At 43.0% G+C, this 16,219-nt stretch overlaps 1 protein-coding gene across 6 annotated transcripts in view; it reads left to right on the top strand.

Annotated features, from left to right (window-relative positions):
• SMYD3 (SET and MYND domain containing 3) overlaps positions 1-16,219 on the top strand; it is a 1,114,514-nt gene that overhangs the window by 652,918 nt on the left and 445,377 nt on the right. For all 6 annotated transcript variants that reach the window (XM_075339604.1, XM_075339603.1, XM_075339607.1 and 3 more), the window contains one exon: positions 14,450-14,560. In XM_075339604.1, coding sequence (XP_075195719.1) covers positions 14,450-14,560 — 111 coding nt within the window. The remainder of the gene's footprint in view (positions 1-14,449; positions 14,561-16,219) is intronic.

Raw genomic sequence — 16,219 nt, 5'->3', positions numbered from 1 at the left:
TCCAAAATTGTGTCCTTACGGTGACACAAAGCTGATTGGCCGCTGGGTTCACCATGGCCCCGCCCCCCGCACGGATTGTCCGCTCGCCCAGGCTCCACCCGCACACGGATTGGCCGGCCGCTCGCCCAGGCTCCGCCCCCCACACGGATTGGACTCTCGCCCCGGCACCCTGCACGCATTGGCAACTCGGCCACGCCCCGCCCCCCTCACGCAATGCACGCTCGCTCTGGCCCCGCCCCCGCACGCATTCCCCGAACCGACACGGAGCCACGACTCCCAGGTGAGCACTGTACCCCCGGGAGCCCACATCAGCGTACGCCGCCAGCCCAGCCGACACATACCCTCGCATTGCTGGGGTTGCCGCCGTATGCTGGTGTGGGCTCCCGTGCGAGCGGGGGACGGGATACGCTGGTAACCATGGTAGCATAGTTACCAGCGCATCAAGGTCCTGCAGCAGCGGAACATACACACACACACACACACACACACACATACATACACACACGTCAGATCACACTCACTCTCACACACACATCACATCGCATCCACACACTCACAACATCCTGGGATATCGCTTGCTTCTCGGCGGCGATACTGTGGAGTGACCTTCCAGGACCTGCCGGAGGATCACATGGCCAGAAGCATGTGGTATCTCCGGATGTTGTGAGTGTGAGCGCGTATGTGCGATATTGTCAGTGTGTGTGTGAGTGTATGCGATCGGATGTGTGTGAGTGTATGCGATCGTGTGTGTGTGAGTGTATGCGATCGGATGTGTGTGAGTGTGTTCTGATGTGTGAGTGTGTGTGTGTGAGTGTATACGATCGGATCTGTGAGTGTCGGCAGAGGAGCACGGCGTGCTGGGGGAGGCTGGGAGGAGAGAGGCTGATCCTGGGGAAGGCTGGGAGGGGGAGGCTGATGCTGGGGGAGGCTGGGAGGAGAGAGGCTGATGCTGGGGTAGGCTGATGCTGGGGTAGGCTGGGAGGGTGTAGGATGATGCTGGGGGAGACTGAGAGGAGAGAGGCTGATGCTGGGGGTGGTTTGGAGGAGAGAGGCTGATGCTGGGGGAGGCTGGGAGAGTGTAAGCTGATGCTGGGGTAGGCTGATGCTGGGGGAGGCTGGGAGGGTGTAGGATGATGCTGGGGGAGACTGAGAGGAGAGAGGCTGATGCTGGGGGAGGCTGGGAGGAGAGAGGCTGGGAGGGGGAGGCTGATGCTGGGGGAGGCTGGGAGGAGGGAGTCTGGGAGTAGAGAGGCTGATCCTGGGGAAGGCTGGGAGGGGGAGGCTGATGCTGGGGGAGGCTGGGAGGAGAGAGGCTGATGCTGGAGGAGGCTGGGAGGAGAGAGGCTGATGCTAGGAGGAGAGAGGCTGATGATGGGGAAGGCTGGGAGGCGAGAGGCTGATGCTGGGGGAGGCTGGGAGGGGGAGGCTGATGCTGAGGGAGGCTGGGAGGGGGGAGGCTGAGAGAAGAGAGGCTAATGCTGGGGGAGGCTGAGGCTGGGAGGAGAGAGGCTGATGCTAGGGACAGAGAGGCTGATGCTGGGGACAGAGAGGCTGATGCTCGTAGGAGAGAGGCTGATGCTGGGAGGAGAGAGGCTGATGCTGGGAGGAGAGAGGCTGATGCTGGGAGGAGAGAGGCTGATGCTGGTGCAGCATGGGGGATGGAGCACGATGGGGAGTGCGCAGCATGGCGGATGGACCACGTTTGGGAGTGCGCAGCATGGCGGATGGAGCACGTTTGGGAGTGCGCAGCATGGCGGATGGAGCACGTTTGGGAGTGCGCAGCATGGCGGATGGAGCACGTTTGGGAGTGCGCAGCATGGCGGATGGAGCACATTTGGGAGTGCGCAGCATGGCGGATGGACCACGTTTGGTAGTGCGCAGCATGGCTTGATGGAGCACGTTTGGGAGTGCGTAGCATGGCGGATGGAGCACGTTTGAGAGTGCGCAGCATGGCGGATGGCACGATGGGGGGTGCGCACCTCCCCCCAACACACACACACACACACCACACTCACACTGGGAACCACAAACACCGCCCTACACAGACACCCACACACACAGACAACGCTGCACACACACAACACCCAACACACAAACACCGCGGCATACATAAATATACGCACATACCACGCAACACACACACATTGCACAAAACATACCTCCCCCCAAAACACACCACACCCACACAAACCGCGCAACACACACACACACACACAACGCTACAGACACACAGCGCTCCACAAACAACGCAACACACATACAACACCGCTCTCACCCCCCGCTACACGCAGACAACACCCAGAACATGTACAGCGCCCTACACAAACACTTGGTAACTACAGACAACAACATCTATATATATATATATAACAAAAATCATACATTAACTACACAATACGTAAATTCTAGAATACCCGATGCGTAGAATCGGGCCACCTTCTAGTATGTAATAAGTCTCTATATGGGGAGAGAATAGAATAAAAATTTATAGAGGCTAGAGATGAGTAAACCTGTGGAAGTTTGGCGGGTTTAGCAGGAATTTAGATAAAATTCGGTTTGGGTCCTGAACCCCAATGCAAGTCACTGGTTGGGCAGTTGGGTCTTCGCCCACATGCAGCCAGTCATAAACAGAACACTTCGGGGTGGGGGTGGGCAGGCTTTTTCCATTTTTTTGTTTTGGGAGGGATGCACACTACATCTAATCATGCTCTTGTTACCCCCAGTGTGAGCGCTTCAAACACTGCAAGCGGCTCCCACTGGACTGAACACCGAATGTAGGTGAGCACAGCGATGCTTGAGCGAGTGGTCAGCATGTGTAAAGCACCCAAACTCCAAACTCAGACACTGTTTTTTTGGTAAAGTCCATGTTCAGTACGAGTACTGAACTTTACATTTCAGGTTTGCTCATCTCTGATAGAGGCCTCACGTCAGAAGACAATGTTGTGTTTTGGGCAGTTAGATATCGAATCTAACCTTTTCTCTTTGCATTGTAAGTCTGTTCTTTATGATGACCTATATTTAATTGTTCCAAATCATCCTGTAACCCATGTTCACATCATGTTTGGCCACTAGTATGTGTGGGGTCAGGAAGTGCTCTTGGTGCACAGCATGTCTTATGTGTCATCTATTAGCCGAACATATGCCAAATAGAGGACACTGGCATAGTCAACTGTACAGCCTTGGAGATGCAGATTTTTGGAGCATATGTTTGATCACATGCCTCAAGGGTTCCTGCCAAATACAGTGCCCGAACATGATGTCAGCAGAGCCTTCCAGCTATGTCTAAGCTACCAGCCACTTAGCACAATGTACTACTGTTGATGGGATGTACAAAGCAGATGAAACAAACCATTAAAATTGTTTAAAAAGAATGAGGCTCACAGTAACGTTGCATATTTTCCTCATTATGAGTAGATGTTTTATTAGTATTACTTATGTTTGATTTGCTGTAAACACCAACATAATTTCAGAAATGTAACCACATCTAATAGACTGAGGATAAAATTACTGGCTCTGCAACCAAGCCAGTATGTGAAGTCTGCCTTTACTTATAATGTAGCGTTTCTCTATTTCTGCTTTATTTTTAACCCCTTTAAAACACGACAATTTTTTATTTTGCACTTTGTATTTTCCTCATGTTTTTTTTAAGTGCTATATCTTTTCTACTTTTCCATCAGCATAGCCATGTGAGAGTTATTTTTTGTGGATTGCGGTTTTGAATGTTCCATTCACTTTACCAAATAATATTGTACTTAAAAACATGAAAAAAAATGAGGCAAAATATTGGGGGTAAAAAAAACCTGCAATCCCACTATTGTTTTCTGGGTTATAATAGTGACTTGACAATATGATTCTCCAGGTCACTACATTTAGAGTGATACCAAACTTTTAAGGTTTTTTTTTTTTTTAAACTCAGAAGTTAAAACAAATTTTGAACTCCTCAAAGAAAATATTCTGTCTCTCTTGCCATTTTCGGAGACTTATAGCCTTTTTATTTTTCTGCTCATGGAGCTGGGCGAAGGCTTGTTTTTGTGTGTGTTGAGTAATGATGGGTGAGTAGTGATCCGCATGGGTTCAATAGAACCCAAACACCAACTCCGGGCCCGGAGTTCTCAGGCAACTTTGGATAACGATCTGGGTCTGGCCACCCTGGTAAGAAAAAAAAAAAAAGAAAGAAAACAAGAACAAAGCAAGTGCTTCACTGGTCTCTGCGCTACTTCCGGTACCGCTCATTATCTTCATGCATATGCACTGCTTCCCCCGCAAACCCGGCAGTCCCTGTGTCTGATTAATTGCAGTCAGACAGCGCTCCCAACCTGTGTGATAGCGTATGTGACTTCAACCAATCAGAGGTGCTATATGCCTCTAGATTGGTGTAAAAATAAATACAAAAATTGGCATAGGGTCCCCCCATATTATGATACCCAGCCATGATAAAGCATACAGCTACAGGCTGCAGCCCTCAACCATGCAGGTTATCTTGGCTGTGTCAAAATAAAAAGGGACCACATGCGGCTTTTTTTTAAAAAAAAAGTATTTAAATAAATAATTTTAAAAAATGGCGTGCAGTCCCCCTAACATTGGCAACAATGTTGGAAGTTAACTGGGCTCATCCCAATTGTCCTGGCGCAGTGGCAATCGGAGTAAAAAGGATTTAATAACAGCTCACAGCTGCTACTAAGCCCTAGCTTTGTAATTAAAAGTATCTATGAGACCCCCGTTACTAATCTGTAAGTGAAAAGAAATAAACACAAACACCGAAAAAAATTCTTTACTTGAAATGAAATGCAAAAACACACACCGTCTTTCACTCCTTTATTAACCCCCAAAACACCAGGTCTGAAGTAATCCACACGAGGTGCCATGATGATTGCAGCTCTGCTATATTACTGAAGACACAGCGCGCGGGTGTAGAACATGACCACCTGATATGAGCTTCAGGTAGATACTGAGCCACAGTGATGAGGTCACTCAGTTCATCACCTGAGGTCAGGTTACTTGCAATCATAAGTGTAGGACAATAAGAACCTCCAGCTGTAACGGCAAAAAAAAACTGAATGACATCACCTCTCATTGCAGAGCTCAGTCTCGACCTCAAGCTCACAGCAGGCAGTCATGTTTTTTGCCCGCATGCTGTTACATCAGATGTAGCAGAGCCAAAATCATAGTGGGCGTGAATTACGTCGGAACTGGGTGCTTTGGGGATTAATAAAGGGGTGAAAGAGGGTGTGGGTTTTTTTTGCATTTTATTTCAAATAAAGGATTTTTTCAGTGTTTGTGTTCTTCTTTTCACTTACAGATTAGTAAAGGGTGTAATCTCATATTCACCTCCCATTACTAATCTAGGGCTTAGCGGCAGCTGTGAACTCTTATTAACACCTTATTACTCCGATTGGCACTTCAGCAGGGCAATCGGGATGAGTTGGATAAAGTTCCAGGATTATTGCCTCTAACAGATGCAACAATCCTGGGTGGCTGCAGGCTGCTATTTTTTTGGCTGGGGGGACCCAATAAGCATATTCCTGAGAATACCAGATCGACAATTTTTTAATTTATTTATTTTTACAGCAATAGTGTAGCACACAAACACAGTATCCCTGATTGGTTGCAGTCAGACATGCTGTCACACAGGGTGGGGGTGCATCTGACTGCAACCAATCAGAGATTCAGGGAATGTCGGTGGGTGGTTGAAGCAGTGCATATGCATAAGGTTAATGAGCGGGGTTGGGAAGTAGTGTTTGAGCTGCACGGTAGACTCGGTAAATATAACGCCCCTGCTCCAATCCCCCTATCTCTTCTACCACCATTTTAAAGCACCGTATATACTTGCATGGTAAATGGCATCTGGCCAAAGATCCGAGTTGTTGTTTTTTTTAACCCAGTTGGACCCGCCGATCCCTGGTATCAGTGAATCAACCCATCACTAGTGTTGAGCTGTAGTTTTTATTTATCCCCATTTAATCTGCATACAACATGTTGTTTGCTTTTTTGGAGGGAAACTGCATTAACCAAAAATATCAATTTTGGGGTTTCCACATATGGTTGAAATGCTTGGCATATATGTATCCATAAAAGTCTGAGCTATCAATATATAAAATTATGTTTATTTTTTTATTTTTCTTATTATTGAACGGGAAGAGGGAGTAATTTAATGATAGTTTATAATAGAACTGACATTCTCCTAGGAAGCCTAGCCCAAGGCTGCACTTCACAGTAGTGCTAAGAAAGCAGCCATGGGGGTCTTCAGTTCGTGGCAATGATTGACTGTGGCATTTAGTTGGTTAAATCGCAGCAATTGAGGCAATCTCCAGTCTTTGCTGTTACAGGCAAATGTTGGCGGACTTGTACTGGAAGACTAGCAACATCCTAAAATTTAAAGGACCATTTCTTTAGCTAGTTCTCTAGTTCCTCATCCAGTTAAACGTAAGCAATCTATATAATTTCATTAAGACGTTTGCTTCCTTTCTATTAGACATTATTGAGCAGTATTAACCTCAGTGTTTAATCTGTTAGTTAATTGAATTAAAAGAATGCATAACTTTATCAATCATAAAATGTGACAGACTAGCTGTAGCACACAAATTAATGGACCTCGGAACTAATTAAGATGACTTTTATTAAATAAGTCTGATCAGATCTTTTTTAGATAGCAGGCAACTTGTTATAATGAATCATAATATTACTTTAGTCCATTAGGCTAGGATCACGCAACCACATTTTCTCTCATCTGAGAAAATCGGTCCGATTATGCTGAGCACCCTCTGATAAGACTCTTATTAAATTGTGATGCGACTTTCTCAGAGGTAGAGAAGATGGAAAAAAAATATCCATTCTGTCAGTTTTTAAAAATCGGACCGAACTCTGATGTCAGTGCTCATTGATCGACCAATGCTTCATTGAGCCACAGCGAAGAGACTTAGTTCTTGAATCAGTGGTGACCCAGCGGTTAATACTTCAGCGACAGAAAAAACGTTTCAAACTTGAGAATACCCCTTTAACCACATCACAAGCTTTCACATACTGTTACGTCATAGCTCGTGTACTTCACCATGATGCAGGTTCGCGATGGAGTTATAAACCACATTTACATATTGTGTATTTCTGCACCATTTTACAGTACCAGCAAAGTGGCAAAGTTTAAATGTAATCTTATCTACATGCTGCTTTTGTTTTGTTTTATCATTCAAAATGGAGTAGAGAAGGGGTTAACGCCGCGCATCAGCCAAATGAAACTGTAGAGAAGTTGATGAATAATATCTTTCTTTTATTTCATCGGTCTACGCGGCGTTAACCCTTTCTCTACTCCATTTTGAACGCTCATCCACGTGGGGCTGCAGCAGATGCCATTATCTTATGCTTATCAGTGGTTGTGACTCTCACAACTAAATTAGGTGAGTGTATATCTCCTATATACTGCACTTGTTCATCTGGTGTTACACTATCAGCGCTTCTTATTTTTAGATTTATATTTGTTTTGTTTTATAACAGAGTCGGTTTAGAGCTTTTTTTGGACATTTTTTCTTTTTTAATCCACAACATGCCAACTATTTTGCTGAAATCCCCAGTTTAGGCCCAAGTTTTTATCATTAATTTCATTAGTACTCTTAAACCTACAAGTTAAATTGCTAGCCTAGTATTGTTTAGTTGCTTTTTTAATGCATTTCCATAGCCAAATATTCACATTAAAAAGACACTAATAAGTGCAGAAAATATGGTAGATTTTTGATGCAGAAATGCTTCGGATTTCACTTTAGAAATCCAAGATATGCACCAAATGCGCAATGTGTGAAGCCAGCTAAAGGGTTATTCCAGGCAAAAATCTTTGCACTGTGGAGTTGTAACTAGATATACGCAATTCCTGATGTGTATGAATTAGACAAATCCTGCTTTACACAGTGGGAAAAATAAGTATTTGATACGCTGCCGATTTTGCATATTTTCCCGTCTACAAAAATGGAGAGGTCTTATCGTAGGTACACTTCAACTGTGACAGTCAGAATCCCCTCAAAAATTCAGAAAATCACATTGCATGATTTTTAAATAGTTAATTATCATTTTATTGCATGAAATATGATTTTGATCACCTACCAACCAGCAAGAATTCTGGCTCTCACAGACTCCTACAATGCACTCATTACCTGTGTTAATTCTCTCTGTTTCAACTTGTTACCTGTATAAAAGACATCTGTTCAAGACAACCTCCTTCTCTCAGTAAGAGCATTGAAGATGGCTCATGGTTGGGTTTTCCAGCATGACAATGACCCAAAACACAAAGCCAGAGCAAGTAAGGAGTGGCTTTGTATGAAGCATTTTAAGGTCCTGGAGTGGTCTAGCCAGTCTGCAGACCTGAACGCAGTAGAAAAACTTTGAAGGCAGCGATAACTCAATGTTGCCCAGCGACAGCCGCAAAGCCTAAAAGATCTGGAGAAGATCTGTATGGAGGAGTTTGCCAAAATCCCTGCTGCAGTGTGTGTAAACTTGGTCAAGAAGTACAGGAAACATCAGACCTCTGTATATTGCAAACAAAGGTTTCTGAATCAAATAAGTTATGTTTTCTATTGTATCAAATACTTATTTCATGCAATAAAATGCAAATTAATTATTTAAAAATCATACTATGTGATTTTCTGGATTATTTTTATTCTGTTTGTCACAGTTGAAGTGTACCTACGATAACCTTTGTAGGTGGGAAAACTTGCAATATCGTCAGTGTATCAAATACTTATTTTCCCCACTGTATGAGCATAATCAGAGCAGGAAAAATGTGTGACAATACAAGAGCGAATGGGGTGGTCATTGGTAATTACGTTTTTGTCGGAAACAAACATTTTATAGTGTAAATACCTGTAAAAAAAGACATAAAACCGCACATGCAAAAATCATACTTTGACATAATGCTGCTGGGCAAAAATTTATATACCTGAACATGAGGTTCTTGGTTTAACATTCTGATCAGACTGTATGAAGCCCACTGCCACGTCACGGCGAACCTCTGAGTGGCTGCCTAACTTATTTTAAGCCTTAAAGGTGTGGCACCACGTACTAACCACCGCCATAGCTGCAAGGCTGAGCCCCATTGCTCCAGGCCCCGCTGCTCCACCGACACAAAACCACCACAGCAATGGCAGCCACACAACACCAGCACCCTGCGAAGTGAGCTGGCTGACTCACATTGCACAAGCTCCCAGTATGTGACCTGAGAGCAAAAAAGCAGAACCTCTCCTTACAATTTCCTGCTAATTAAAAATACCTATGCCAAATAGGAGGAGTGCTGGTCCAAGTAAAAAAAAAACAGAGGAAGACAGACAATGCAATATGCAATAGCTGTAGAAAAACACATGAAACCGCACATCCAAAAATCATACCTTGATCTAATGCCGCCAGGCAAAAATGTACATACCTGAACATGAGGTTCTTGGTTTAACATTTTGAATAGACTGTATGAAGCCCACTGCCACGTCATGGCAAAATCTCTGAGTGGGTCCCTAACTTATTTTAACCAAGAACCTCATGTTCAGGTGCATACATTTTTGCTAGCGGCATTACATCAACTTATGATTTTTGGATGTGCGGTGCATTTCTTGATCTACAACTATGTTGCAATGCATGGTGTATCCCCTCTGTTTTTTTGTTTTACTTGGACCAGCACTCCTCCCATTTGGCCCAGGTGTTTTTTTTAGCAGGAGACTGCAAGAGGGGTCTGCCTTTACTTTGTTCTCAGTTCACATACTGGGAGCTGGTGGAAGTTGAGTTATTTAGTTCCTTTCACAGGCTGTTTGTGCTGTGTGGCGGCCATTGTTGCAGTAATTTTGTGTCTGTGGGGCGATGTGGCCTGGAGTCTTGGGAACTCAGCCTTGCAGTACTGGTGCATTGTCGTTGTGACAGTGGTTGGACGACCTTTAAGGTGTCAAAGTTAGGGATCCACTCAGAGATTTGCTGTGATGTGGCAGTGGGCTTCATACAGTCTGATCAGAATGTTTAACCAAGAACCTCATGTTCTGGTGCATAAATTTCTGCCTAGCGGCATTAGATCAACTTATGATTTTGGATGCGCGACCATGTCTCTTTCTACAACTATGCTGCAATTTTATAGTGTACATGTATATAAAAAGATGGAACAAAAAGGGATTTTTAATACTTTTCACCCATATTTTATTATGTATGTTGAGTATTATTTGTTCTGTGTAAATTTTAGTTCACAAACATTCTGTGAGCGGAGGAGATAGTGTTTAGCAGCTTGCATGAAGACATCAAAAGAAAAGCAAATGTGTGTGTTAACAGCCTCTCAGCAGGAGGTTATAGAGCTGAATATTGAGAAAACGCTGCTATTTGTGATAGAACTGCTCTTCAAATAGAAACTTCCAGATGAGACTCGGAGCTTGTGAAGAGCAAATAACCGGCAAACTATTAATCACTTGTGGTCTGCTGATCTCTGGCTGGAAGATGTTTGCTGCAGAACTGTAGAAGACAGTTGTGGAAGTGGGTAATTTGGCGGTTGCAACCTGTGGACTGACAAAACTGTACATTTCTTGTATTCAGGTAGAAATAGGTCTGTAGGTCAAAGAAACAGCAGCCAGAGACCTGAGAGAGTGTGCCAGTGAAGTGAATTATTCAGATCTTTCTGCTGTCATGAAATACAAACTGATCACTTTTACCTATACTGATTCAATTCAACAAACTGCTGTGTAATTCAGTCAATTATCTACCTGACACCAAGCAGATCTAAGTAGTGTGCAATACTTACAAAGTCCGTGGCATTACTGGATGGAGGATAGCAGGGTATGTGTCTGGCCACCCAGGTAATAAAAAAAAAAAAACTAAGAAAAAAAGAAAGAAAATAAGAATAAAGCAATTGCTTCATACTTACACGCTGCTGTAACTCTGTTTCCAAGCCACTCACTCTACTTCCAGGGCTGTTCATTATCCTTCATACATATTCACTGCTACCCCCGCCCACCGTCAGTCCCGGCGTCTCTGATTGGTTGCAGTCAGACAACGTACCCAGCCTGTGTGACAGCGTGTCTGACTGCAACCAATCAGAGGCGCTGTGTCTGTGTCTAGATTGTTGTAACACTAAAAAAATTTAAAAAATGGCATAGGTTCTCCCTTATTATAATTCCCTGCCATCATAAAGCACATGGCTACAGGCTGCAGCCCCAGCTGTGCGCTTATCTTGACTGTGTATCAAAATAAGAGGAACCGCATGTGGCTTTTTTTAAAAAAAATATTTAAATAAATAATTTTTAAAAACTCTGTGCGGTTCCTCCCAGCCATGATAAAGCTGACAACTGGGAGCTGGTATTTTCAGAATGGGGAGGCCAATGGTTATTTAGTCCCCCCAGCCTAAAAAAAGTAGCTTGCATCTGCCCAGGATTGTCGCATCCATTAGATGCGACAGTCCTGGAACTTTACTCGGCTCATCCCAGTTGCTCTAGTGGGGTGGCAATCGAGATAATAAGGGGTTAATAACTGCTCACAGCTACCAGTATGCCCTAAAGGGTTCTATACAAGCAGGTATGGCTAAGTGAATAAATGTGGGCTAAGTGAATAAATGTGGGCAATTTATATTAGAAGGATTTATGTGAGGCAGCATCAAAAGGACAAACACCAAAAATAGAAAGAGAAAATGCCAATAAATTTTATTGAATAATTAAAAGCAGGTCAGGGGAACGACAGAAAACAATGAGGTGGCTGCAGAAACCAGCATGAGACGATATCAATGATTGATGGTACAATATATAGATACAAAAGGAATACAATACAATAAAATATATGGGTAATTGATGCTAAAGTAGCCAAGTAGATTATGTAAGTACATTCAATAAGATACCCATACCCATAATCAGACCCCAAAAGAAGGCTCATCACAGAAACGCACGTCAGGGCTGGCACCATTCCAGCAGGAGAGGTTTTACATTATGGGTATGTGTATTTTATCAATTGTACTTACATAATCTACTTGGCTACTTTTGCATAAATTACCCATATCATCAATCATTGATGTCATCTCCTGCTGGTTTGTGCTACCATTTCATTGGTGTCACTCCTTTCCCTGACCTGTTTTTAACTATTCAATACATTTATTTTTAGTGAAAGGAAGTCCACATGTATAGAATCTAAGTGTCACATGGTCTGTCTGTATACACACACCTTTTCTGAAAGGCCACAGAGACTGCAACACCATTAAGCAAGAGACACCATTAAGCAAGAGGCACCATTAATCAAGCAACACCATGAAGATCAAGGAGATCTCCAAATAAGTCAGAGACAAAATTGTGAAAAAGTACAAGACAGGATTGGGTTCTAAAAAAAACATCCCAATCTCTGGTAACCCCATGGAACACTGTCAAACCTCAAATGGAAAGAACATGGTGCCACAACAAACCTGCCAAGAGAGGGTTGGCCATCAAAACTCTCAGCTCAGCCAAGGAGTGCATTAATCAGAGAGCCAGCACAAAATGCAATGGTAACCCTGAAGGAGCTGTAGAATTCCCAAACAGAGACTGGAGTATCTGTCCAAACAACCACAGTAAGCCATACACTCCATAGAGCTGGCCTTTATGGATGAATGGTAAGAAAGAATCTTTCACTTTCAGCCAAAAATTGGAAAGCTTGTTTTGAGTTTGCCAAAATACATGTGGGAGACTCCCCCAAATGTTTGGAGGAAGTTGCTGTGGTCAAATGAGACCAAAATGGAACTGTTTGGCCACAAAGGTAAATACTATGTCTGGCGTCAAACCAACCCAGCCAATCACCTCAAGAAGACCATGATTTACAGCTGCAGGCAAAGGGAAAATGGTCCAAGTGGAGGGGAAGATGGATGGTGCAAAATATTCTTGAGCAAAACCTGTTTCAGTGTGTCAGTAAGTTGAGACTGAGACGGAGGTTCACCTTCCAACAAGACAATGCATACTGCTAAAGCAACACTTGAGTGATTAAAGAAGAAAGGTGTAAATATATTGGATTGGCCTAGTCAAAGCCCAGACCTGAATCCAATTGAGAATACAGCCCTGAACATGATACCATGGTGTAGAGTTAGTAAAAAAATAAAAAACAGTGGTAGATAAGATGCAGAGAGATATGCAGCCTAAAATAATAATTCAGTTAAGTTCCTATGACAAGTTTTTGGTAAATTTGTGACTGCGTATTTTCAATCCAGAAAAGTGGATGGGATTTATAGAAACCTCATGCCGACTGTGCTTCTGTTTTACATAATGTAAACTCACCTGAGGTGTGAGTCTCCTATCTGCAACATTATAATTTCTACTGCAGATCCGCTAAGTTTTAAGTGCTAATTATTCCTATTGCATTACATATGGAAAATTCACAGATTAAAAAACACATAAGCACTTTTAGTGTTTTTCCACTTTGGCAACAAACTAAACATATATTTAATCTGCACATGACTGAATCAATAAAAAAAAGACAGTCACAGTATGCAGAAATAACCTAATTTACATAACAGGTGCAGAAATGCTGCCGAAAATCTTCATCAAAACCACACCAAATACTCATTCTGGATATGTAGTCTTAATGCAATCTATGCCTTTTACTTACCTAAGGCAGATTTAAAACCAAATTAACTTTATAAGTTATGTCCTAAATGTTTGACTCTGGGCACTGATGTATATCATCAAAGTCTCTGGCTTTGCTCACACTCACATAACTATTGGGAACCGGTGGGAAAAATCACCCAAGAGGTCTGGGGAATATCATTGAGTTCTAATCCTTCACCTCTACTGTTACAATTTTGATCTCCAGATAATAATCGTTCCAAAAAAAAAATCAAGCATTATCCACCTTCTCCTCACTAATACACCAATGCATGTACAGTTGGTGGTCGTGAAACAACTCCACTTCAAACCGTGGCCAATGAATCAATTGCTCACCTACGTAGACTTGATTTTACAAATGGAACAGCTACTAAATGTTGAATGAATTGGTGCATAAAAAAAGAAAGACCAAATGATTGGTAAATTCTTATCCAAGTGGAAAAAGTTTATACCTAAGCATTACTCAAGGCAAGACTCACAAATGATCTTTTCACAACTTGTCATGAGAGCATAATGGGAAAAATAGGCAACAATGATTGCCGTTATCTCTCTAACAAAAATGTCCATTAGACATGTACAAATTCTTTTATATACAGAATACGGAACCTTGTACTTATGTTTAATCAGATGTGTTCTTTGGTTTAAATCAAATTTATTTTCATATTACATTTTATTTTACGTGCCTAACCCATTGTCATTTGATACACCTCCAGCATTGTGTACATGGGTATGTGTTTTGTTATTTCATTGCTAGAATCAAATAAGATGCCACCCTCCCCTCTCAAAATGAAAAAATAACAGAACATGTGGTGGTTTATGTGTATAATATAATTAGTTATTTTTTTTATTTTTTGCCTTAATGTTGACATTGTGCATGTTTTTTCTCATATCAACAGCTCACTATAAGTTACATGGATGTGAAGATGCCATCACATATGCGTCAAATGCAGTGTCAACGCCAATACTGCTTTACCTGTGACTGCCATCGCTGCATGTCCAAAGATAAGGTAGAGTAGAACGTATTTTATTTTTACTGGTAAATTGTGAGTTTTTTATATTACCAGGGTTGGAATTTCGCTAGGCTATGTGATCAATCAGTGAGGATCTGACACTTGTACTCCTCAGAAATAATACAGTGCAGAGCTGGTATACTACTATGGCTCCTTCACAGATTGTCTCCACACATCAGTATTCACAGCCACTTATTTAAAGGGAAAGTGTCGTCAAAATTTTTTTTTCAATAACTGAAAAAATATAAAGTATTAATGTTTTAATGTTATGTTTACACATTATTGTTTTTAAGTCAGAAAAATATTAAAAAAAAAAATAAAAGTTTGATATTTTCCACGGTTAAACACTAGGGGGAGCAGCTGCTGAAATCCTACAGAAATCCGACTGTAGAAATATCTCACATTACAGTTGCAGTAAAGTGGGCAGAATCTGCTCGCCTGTGTGGGATGTCACCTCCCCCTCCCAATCTGGGGGTTTCCAAAAGGATAAGTGGAAACATTCCCCATCATCTGTGCTTGTTGTCAGTGAATAGAAACATTCCCCCACATCTCTGCTAGCTGTCAGTAAGTGGAAACCACGCATACATAGGGATATATAGCTTGCAGAGCGTCGCTCCTACAGTGTCATCTGTCAACGCTCTGCATGCTTTTCTTGTGTATGTGTCAAGAGGAACAACGTTCTGCAGACTGACACAAGCAGGGAGATTCACTGTATACTGCGCTTCCCCACCAAGCTGCTAGGAGGAGAGGCCAGGGGTCAGCACACACAAGTGGGGTAGCGGCGGCGGCAGCGGGGGGGGTTGGTGGTGGCGGGGATGGAGCGGGGGGGCTGGGAAGCGGCGGTGGAGGACACCATACCAGTACTCACGCACGGTATACCGCGCTGCCGCACTGAGCAGCTAGGAGCAGAGGCCGGTGAGCACACACAAGCAGGGGGGTTGGTGGTAGCTGGGGAAATAGGGCGGTGGGAGCTGGGGAGCAGCCCCGGCGGCGGGGGGAGTAGTGAACTGGTACTCACCCATCCTGGCGGGTGACAGGGGGGAAGCTCCACAAAGATGGCACTGATCTTCTTCCCTCTGCTGTGATCTGGACAGCCCAGGGGGTGCATCCAGGTCACAGCAGACGGCAGCTCTATGTTAGTCTATGGGGTCGGATCCCGACCACTGTTCTCTATGTTATTAACACCAAATCCAAGATGGCAGCCCCCAGTGCTTCAGTAAAATTAAAATTAAATAAAAACTAAATAAACAGTGAGGTTTTTTGTATTAAAAATACTTGATTTCATAATCACTATTATTAATACAAAAATAAAAAACAGCGAGACCCTTCCTTTAAAGCTGTACAGCAGTTCCTTTCACAACAGGAAGTTGAAAATACCCAACTGTTGGGTAAAAAATATACTAACTGATACACAAGCATACTGCCATCAGTATGCAGAGACCATCAATTCATTTTTTACTCGATAAATCCCCCATAGTTCGAACACTGCTGCTTGAGTAGTCTCCACTACGGTTGCCAACTTAAGTTCTCTGGAAAAAGAAAAAAAATTATCAAAACCTCACAGACAGTTCACAATTTTTACCAACATTCTAAGTTAAAATCGTAAATTTTAATGGTTTTACAGAGGTCTAAAGCTAGGAATAATGATATGAACAC

The sequence above is a fragment of the Anomaloglossus baeobatrachus genome, chromosome 3, assembly GCF_048569485.1.
Source record: "Anomaloglossus baeobatrachus isolate aAnoBae1 chromosome 3, aAnoBae1.hap1, whole genome shotgun sequence".
Lineage (NCBI taxonomy): Eukaryota > Metazoa > Chordata > Amphibia > Anura > Aromobatidae > Anomaloglossus > Anomaloglossus baeobatrachus.
This window is presented reverse-complemented; position numbering and strand designations above follow the sequence as displayed.